The sequence below is a fragment of the Perca flavescens genome, chromosome 15 (assembly GCF_004354835.1).
Source record: "Perca flavescens isolate YP-PL-M2 chromosome 15, PFLA_1.0, whole genome shotgun sequence".
NCBI classification, from domain to species: Eukaryota; Metazoa; Chordata; class Actinopteri; order Perciformes; family Percidae; genus Perca; species Perca flavescens.
Genome location: NC_041345.1, coordinates 21,014,109 through 21,022,896, shown reverse-complemented (window position 1 = coordinate 21,022,896; position 8,788 = coordinate 21,014,109). Strand labels below are relative to the sequence as shown.

The 8,788-nt window shown below is 41.4% G+C and overlaps 1 protein-coding gene across 3 annotated transcripts in view; it reads right to left on the bottom strand.

Moving 5' to 3' along the window:
- Nucleotides 1-1,543: 1,543 nt before the first annotated feature.
- Nucleotides 1,544-8,788, bottom strand: part of slc1a9 (solute carrier family 1 member 9) — a 32,863-nt gene continuing 25,618 nt past the window's right edge. For all 3 annotated transcript variants that reach the window (XM_028600111.1, XM_028600112.1, XM_028600113.1), the window contains 4 exons: nucleotides 8,107-8,301; nucleotides 4,570-4,704; nucleotides 3,940-4,372; nucleotides 1,544-2,425 (listed from right to left, as the gene is read on the bottom strand). In XM_028600111.1, coding sequence (XP_028455912.1) covers nucleotides 2,246-2,425; nucleotides 3,940-4,372; nucleotides 4,570-4,704; nucleotides 8,107-8,301 — 943 coding nt within the window. In that variant the 3' untranslated portion in view covers nucleotides 1,544-2,245. The remainder of the gene's footprint in view (nucleotides 2,426-3,939; nucleotides 4,373-4,569; nucleotides 4,705-8,106; nucleotides 8,302-8,788) is intronic.

The following is an 8,788-nucleotide window of genomic DNA, read 5'->3' as shown; positions in this document are numbered from 1 at the left end:
CTCAGCTCTCCTCTCTGACGTGCAGGGACCTGGAGCTATAATGTTAGCTCTGCTTGCAATTACCCACAGTGCCCTTATGCTGTCTGGGAAGAATGAAAAGGATTGACGTCTTTCCGACCATCTGCCGTCCTCCGATTCCTCTCCCATCCCTCACTCTCTCCTGCCTTGCCCATCTCTAACGCTTCTTTGAGAGGATTAAGTGTGTTGGTATCTCTGTGTGTCTTTGTCTCATCAGCGTGTAAGCGCTGCCTCGTGAGTAATGTTTGCATGTGTATCTGTTGCAACTTTTCCATCCAGTAATATCTTTGTCTGCAGGATTGTTCCTGCGTCTTTGGTCATTAAACACTGACGCCTGTCCCCTTTCGACTGCAAATCCCTCCACGATTGTGCAAAGTTACTTAAGCAGCAGAGAAAACACAACAGAAATGCAATTATTTTAAATAAATCTCTACGATTTTATTACATACAATATACACACGAGCTGGACCTGTGAATCTGAGTCAAGATTTAAGGACGCGGGGAGGCAGTTGATGAACTTAAATTTAAAATGAGAGGCAATCCAGTTGGGAGGGAGAGACTGATGACGCTATTTTACAGCAATTAAGAATGATAAGTGAGAGTAGAATTAGTAAATTTAAACATACAACAAAATAAACGCGGCATCTTGCCTATTACTCATCATTTCAGACACCAAACCACAACAAGAAGATACAAACCATAGATGATATACACAATATTAACATCAAGATGAGAGGTGATGTGCAAGAACAGCACCGAGGACGAAAATGTAAAGAGATGCAAGAAGGTAGGGAATTATAAAAATAATGTCTGCTGGTTGCATATTCTTTCATTTACATGAACCTGTTGCTATTCTCAAGGTTATTTAAAGGAATAGTTTGACATTTGGGAAAAACGCTTTCTAGGCGATCAGCACGCCCTCACTTTGGAGAAGCAGCCATGCAGACATGGAGGCTAAGCAATGTACTGCTGTGGACTGGGGTCAGCAGCTAAACGTATTGTAGCCACCCAAAAAAATAAACATCAGTTGTGTACGCTATATTTAGAATATTTTCACTGCTTTACCTTTACTTTTACAGCCCTTTACACGGGGAAACTGAGCCGTTCTCTATGCTCTCTTCAAAGCCACCAGACTCCTTTGACAAAAACGTTTTACCTCCCAAACACAGAGTTGCTGGTCTACCGCTGCCTCAACCGGTTAGTTAGTTTCTGTTTTTGTATGACTTCGGTGTTTTAAAGGCATAGTTCAGATTCACCAAAATCACACAATAACACAAACTAACCGATGGGAACAGTGCTAGACCAGCAACTCTGTTTTATGCGAGGTAAAATGACTGTTTCTGTAGTGAAAATATTCTAAATATAGCGGGGGTTTTTTTTTAGGCTGGCCTTTTTTTAGGTGGCTAAAATACGTTTATCTGCTGCCCCTATCCACAGCAGTACATTGCTTAGCTTCTGTGCCTGTCCACCGCCATCTACTGTAGGTAATACACTGACTATGGATAAGTACCACATACAACCCCACTTAAAATTATCTGAACTATCCCTTTAACGTGTTGTATTTTGTTTGTTTAATCCACACAAAAACAGAAGTGTAAAACCAAGTTGTGGCTTTTTGGACTATTTCTCGACTGGCAGGAAACCAGTGGACACTACAGAAATGTTCAGCTCCCAGACATGAAATATTCCAGCACATAACAGCCTTTAAAATGGTGAATTTAATTCCTACCAGGAAAATAAGTAGAAGTAGAGGAGAAGGAGTTGAGCAAAGGTAAAGGACCAACTAATTACTCATGGTTGCGCGTTTAAACGCTGGTAACACCAAGATACTTTTATCATTGGGAGCAGACTCACAATTTCTCTCCTATCAGGCAAATTTAAGGAAGTTCAGACATACAGGAACATTTTAAATTTGGTTAGGAAATCAAGACAGTGATGGAGACATGATTTAACTGGGGAAACAACTCTCCATTTAAGCTCTTTTGCAGGAAACCAAAGGCTGACAGGCCTGGTTTTAAGGGCCATCTCAACATTTTAATATATATGCATATCAAGCTCAAAGTGAGCTTATTGATCATTTATCCAAAAGTTCTTTCTTAAGAGCAGTAAACTGAAAATACATCTGAGGGTAGCAATGTAACCAGCCAGAAATCCACTGTGGACCTCCAAAAGCTGTCATAAAACGGAAACTAGTCGATGAGGAAGTTTTTTGGTGGTAAAACTCCAATCATGGCAGGTCGCTCGGCAGCATGGGGTGCCTCCGATCATAAGCAGTGTCGTCACTCTCCTCGCCGTCGCTTACTTCACCCAAAACCCTCTCTCTCTCCTCCTCTTCGGTTTCACTCTCTCGCGTGAGACGCTCCCGCTCCCTGTCTCTCTCCCTGTAGGAGCGAGGCATTGTGGGAATCTGAGAGGGCAAAAAAAGGACATAATGACAACATGTAGTTTATAATAAGTGACTAAAAGAAAGGTGAATTATATAAATGTACACGTTTTAAATGTTGTGAGGTATACACCAGGGTTTGGAGCGATTTGATCATTGTACCTGAAAAAAGGGCTGGGCAATATATCGATATTGTGATATGAGACTAGATATCATCTTAGATTTAAGAACTATTACACAGAAAATGTTACTTTATCACAAGAGGAGCAAGATGGCACAAAACATGTATCTCCAAGATATAAAACTTTTACTATGAGTTGTGAAAATGCATTTTTTAGATTATCTGATGTGTTTTTAAATGGTTTATGTATTTTAAAGGTCCCGTATTATGCTCATTGTCATGTCCATACTTGTATTTTGGGTTTCTACTAGAAGTTTCTCTGCTTTAAACAATCAAAAAACACATTATTTTTCTCATACTGTCTGTCTAAATGTACCTGTATTCAACCCTTTGTCTGAAACGCTCCGTTTTAGTGCCTGTCTCTTTAAGCCCCCCTCCTGAAAAAGCCCAGTCTGCTCTTATTGGTCAACGTTTCCAGGTCTTCTGCATCTGCACTCCCCGTAGTCAGCCGGGGAATAACTGTACAGGCCCTTTCTACATATATATAGTACGGAAGCCCTGACGGCTCATTTAAAGTCACCTTTTTGAATATGGGCTGTGTGCATTTCTATACTTTTGTGTACTTTCACAGTATTTATATAGCTTTATAATAAAACATTATAAAGGGGCGGCCCCTAGCTCACCCAGTAAGAGCGTTCACCCCATGTTGGCTCAGTCCTGCAGCGGCGCAGGTTCAAATCCAACCTGCTGCCTTTTGCTGATTGTCATCCCCCATCTCTCTCCCCAATTCAATGTCTATCCACTGTCACTACATAATAAAGGGAAAAGCTGCCCCCACCCAAAAAAAAACAATAAAAAAAGACATGGAAATCTCACTTTTCACAATATGGGAAATTTAAGAATTCTTCTTAAACCATAAAAGAACACTTTATCCATCAATTGATCTGAAAAGTTAAAGTTACATGGTTTTCTTTGGAAGGTGACAACAGTCTAAATGGTTTCTGTGTTGCATTTCAGTCGCCTCCTCGTTCTAAGGATGCATGCTTAAGTGTGTTCTTCAGAGGACTGAAGGTTAGTAGGTGAACCACCAGATCCAGAGGAGCCGTTCCTGGTGAACTTTTACATGTCCAACAAATACAGGGTCCTAAAATGTGGACTAAAAAGGAAGTGACCGTTTAAATTGGACACACAGTGTATGTAAGCTAAAGAGTCTTCTATTACTCAACACACAGAGCACTTTCATGCAGTATCGCAAAGGATACATGGATGGTTTAGGAGTCCACTGTATGTTCTGACCATCAGGTCAATCTCCAAAAACATGGTGTATCTCTTTAAGCAAATTTAAAGTATCATTGTATCATAGAGGTACACATATTGTGTAGCGTTAAAACCAGAAGAAGCAGAAGTGGGTAGTTACCTGGTTGTCGTAGCTGGGCAGGGCGCAGTAGCCCGCCTCCGTCCTGCGGAGGAGGCATGGTGAATGGGTACGGAAAGGCCGGGGGGAGTGGGAGCAGACGGAGCGCGGAGAGGGAGAGCGAATGGAGTGTGGGGATGGAGATCGGATAGAACGGGACGGTGAGTAAGTGATGGACTGAGACTGGGAGAGACTGTGGTGGTTTTGTTTGGGTGGGCGAGGGGAGCGGGGTGGCAGCGCGGGCGGTTTGATGGGGTCAATCAGGTCCATCTCGGTGAGGATCGGGGGCGGAGGGATGAAATCGAGCTCCTCCTCTGGCTGGAGCATTTGCATTTCTGCTGCGTCAAGTTCGGCAAGCTCCGCCTTCGACAAGTGGTCCACGATCCCGGCGCCGAACGAGTCGCCCACCACATTGATGGAGGTACGCATTCTGTCACTGGGTGGACAAACAGTATCAGTGTCAGCGGGTGAAATAGAAGAGAGCCACCGAGAGCTGAATAACACCAGAACCTTAATAACTCCTCTTACAAATGTTATTGTTTAAAAAGCTCTGGAGCGTCAGAGCAGGGACTCTTTATCTCCTGCTATTCACACACAGTCATACACACTCCACTCTCCAGACACCTGACTCACAGCAGCCAGTCGACAGCGATGAGCAGACTGATGTCCTGAGTAGGCAGCCCCACAGCCGTTAGGATCAGTAGCATGGTAACCAGTCCGGCACTGGGAATACTGGCAGCTCCGACACTGGCCAGGGTGGCAGTCATACTGGGGAGGAAAAAGAAGACAATTTTCAGAACGAACCTAACAGAGGTTCTAAGGGCCTGACGCTAACTCCATTTTAGACGTCTAACAAAGGTGTACTCAATTTAGTTAGATGCTGCACTTGAACACACCACAAAGAATGCAGAAATCAGACATGCGTGCATTGGTTATTTGTCAGTAGTTTGTAAAAAGAAAAACTCCAAGCCTCAGCATTGCTACAGATGAAAAAGCAAAAAAGACATGGCCAAACATTTTCCTCTCATTACGTCTTGTTTCATACATACAGCATATTGGAATATACATTTAAAATATGCTTGATAAAAAGGTGCAACTGGCACTGCAACATTTTGAAATCACGTGATTCTCTAACTACCTCTCACCAACTGTCTTCAGTGCTGATTCAACATTCTTAGTCATCTGAAAATGCACCAATCAACACAATTAGTCCAATTAACTAGGTGTGTCCGAGCCCTGAAGGGATCAGATACCACTTGCCGTTAGGGTTGGCATTATACACATATCTGCCAGCTGATTTATGTGTTATGTGCTCTCCAGCCAATCTAAAAGCAGTCGCTGACAGTGAAAGCACAGATGTTTGGGTCGGCAATAAAATCAGCCCATGTAAATGTGGAGTCGGAAGTTGGTCATGACAGTTTTGGGACAAGGTGGTTTGAAGGTTCTGTGTAGTAATGAAACCCTGCTGCATTATTTGTTATGATTATAAATCAACAAACTTGCAATCCATGATGTCTTGCATTGTATCAGATGAAGTATGAATCATAACAGAAATCTGGAACACATGAAATAGTAAAAGTGGAAGTTTAATCTGGAAACATTATGCAGGGAATATCCAGCCCAGATGCTTGGAATGCAAACGTGAGGATCTGAGGGATGAATGAGCTAAAGTGAAATTAATTTAATGTATCACAGTTTTCTGGACTTTGTTTTAGTTGATAACAGCACAGCCCAGTAAATGTGGTTTTGATAACTTGCATGTGAAAAACTGGAGTAAATCCTGTTGAGTGTTTTGGATTATAACCTTTCTTTTAAAAGTTGTTTCCACGGCCATATTTTCAACATCTAACATTTTTTGCGGAAAAAGAGGATGCAAAGTATAATCCTTTTTATACATTATTGCACAGGTTTAAAGCAAGATGCCATTACAGTAACCTTCCACAGCATTACTTTAAAATTGGAGTAGATATTTCAACGTTCTCAATATCAAAGATACATGTAGATAATTGCAGAATGTGAGTCGTGGTATTACATTTTCATGTGACCAAATAAAAAAATAAAAACCAGCGTGCCTAAAATGTCAGATACGTTTTTGAAAGTTGACCCTGTTAGCCCACTTTGTGTAAAGCGGAGTATAATCTTGTGGTTTGCAGTTACAGAAGCTGGTCATACAGCAAAAAACCTGGTGTGTAAATTTCACTGTGTCGTACATGCAATGCTTGTATGAAAGTGGTATCTGAGGAAAAAATAGGTTTATAGCCAAACAAAACCAAATCTCTTAATGTTTCCTGACTTCTTTTGTTTTCAGACATAAATCTTTATTTCTCAGAAGAATGCTGCTAGTCATGAAATGTTTGCAATTAGAGCAATTATCAGTTCATGTTGCTCCCAGATGTGACTGCAGGCCAGTTTGGACACTGTTTATTTCACGATGTTGTTCATCTGATCTCAGGGCTCTGCGTTACATCTCAATCCTTATATCATTGCTAATTATCACCCCGCTGTGACGTTAAGTGGGACAATCATAAGATTTACACAACATATGGATCTTATTCGAGTGGTTAAAGGCTGTTTATGAAATACATACAATAAACAACTTCAAAGTGCTGAGCATCATTTGTAACTCTGTGGCCACAACAAGCTAAATCTGATCCAAGTAGACTGGTTCCAATCAGACATGAATGTTTTACTGAAACCGCAGAAATTGTACTTTCTTACTGCATTCATGCAGAGTTCAAAGCTGCCGTTCATCTCTGCACATTCTCAAATTAAAATTCAGCTTCAAACTGATGTAGGTCATATGAAAAGGCCTTTGGACTTTTATTTACACTGGTACACAGGAATGTTGTAATAAAACGTGGACTTACACAGTGTGTGGCCCATTAAAATCAACAAAATTGTAACTTCATGCTACTTAGCTGCATTAAGTTAAACTATTTGCCACCAAAGCCTTTTGTAAAAATATTTTTAAAAAGAAACACAAAAAAACATGATAATTGAAATTAATGAATCTGAAAACTTTTCATGGATCCCCTGGCAGAGTGGATGGACCTCTGGGGGTCCATGGACCAGAAACATGTGTGCTGAAATAATAAATAATAATAAAAGAATTCCTCCTCCATTCAAAAATGTGTTTTGTTCCGTATATTATTCCTTCACTTGGATGCTTGATCTATAGACCTGAGAATTTGACACTAGAAGGCTTTTTTCATATTTATCTGCTGAAGTGGAAAGATTGAGAATGGACTTTGTGTCCAGTGGTTACACTTTTGAAATGATAGATATTTGCATATTCATAAATTATGGATTAGTAGATGAGTCAAATTAGACTCAAATGTTGATGGTGTTTTTTTTTATCTTACTAATCTTCTTAAAACATGTCTGGAGGAGATCTTTAGGTAATTTGAAGGGGTAGTTTTTTTTTATGTGGGATTGTATGAGGTACTTATCCATAGTCGGTGTGTTACCTACAGTAGACAGTAGCTTTGGTGTTTTAAAGGGTTAGTTAGGATTCACCAAAGTCACACAATAACACAAACTAACTCATCGCAGCAGACCAGGAACTCCCGTGTTCTGCGAGGTAAAATGTCAAAGGAGTCCGGTGGCTTTGAAGAGAGCATAGATGGATATACCAGCTTCAGTTCCCCATGGAAAAGAGCTGTCTGACGGCAAGGTAAAGCAGTGAAAATATTCAAAATTTAGCGTACAAACTGATGTTGATTTTGGCTGGATAGGTGTCTAAAAAAAAGTTTAGCTGCCGCCCCCATCCACAGTAGTGCATTGCTTAGCTTCCATTTCGGTACTCCTGCCTGCTTCTCCAAAGATAAATACCTCATACAACCGCCACTTCAAAATATCTGAAATGACCCTTTAAGGCCGGGCACAGCGGGATGTTTGATATTGACAATGTTGTTGTGGAGTGGCTAACAAAGGGGTGTGTCTGTGGAGCATCGTACATCCGAAATAAAGGGTCAAATGTTTGGATATTATTAACACACACGATAGGCTTTTTATCTCTCTTACCTCCTTTGTAGAAACTCTCAGTAGCAAATGTTACGTGGTTGGGAACCACAGATTTTTATGAAACTTTGCAGTATGAAAAAATAAAGACACAAACAGGGAAAAACCACGAGGCGTGTGTGTGTAGAGGATGTCCACCGTGTGTCTTACCTGACAGTGATGATCTGTCCGCTGTCCAGGGTGATGTCATTCATCTGGGCAATAAAGATGGCTGCCACGGCCTCATACAGCGCAGTGCCGTCCATGTTAATGGTGGCACCTATGGGCAGCACGAAGCGAGTCACTCGCTTATCAATCTTCAGATTTTCCTCCAGGCAGCGGAAGGTGACGGGTAACGTTCCTGCGCTGAGAGAAGAAGGCCCCACAAGATGCAGAGTTAGGCAAAAAAAAAAAAAAAAAAAAAGGTGCAGATGTACAAAGAACAGGAGCGCAGTGTCTGTTGAAGGATATAAAATAGGTAGACAGGTGGTGAAAGACAGAAGTGCAGAGGTGAGGAGGGAAGTGAGGGAGTTAAGTGGGGGTAGAGACAAAAAAAAATATATAGTGGAAATTTGAGTCGGCTGACAGCCTCCTCCTAACAGCTGGTGTAGGCCACTGTTGCAATCCTTTAACATGTGATTTAAAGGAATTTGATTCCTGGCCCTGCTAAGCTCGGGTCATAATATAATTAGAGAAAACGATGATAGGATTACCCACATTCACTAAAGCCTCAGTAATGTGCCAAAATGACAGTTGGTTTTTAGCAGCGATGCAGACTCCGAGGCAGGCCGAGCCAAGCCGAGCCAGGCAGGATACAGCGGGGCCAGTTTAGCTGCTGATGACTAATCCGAAG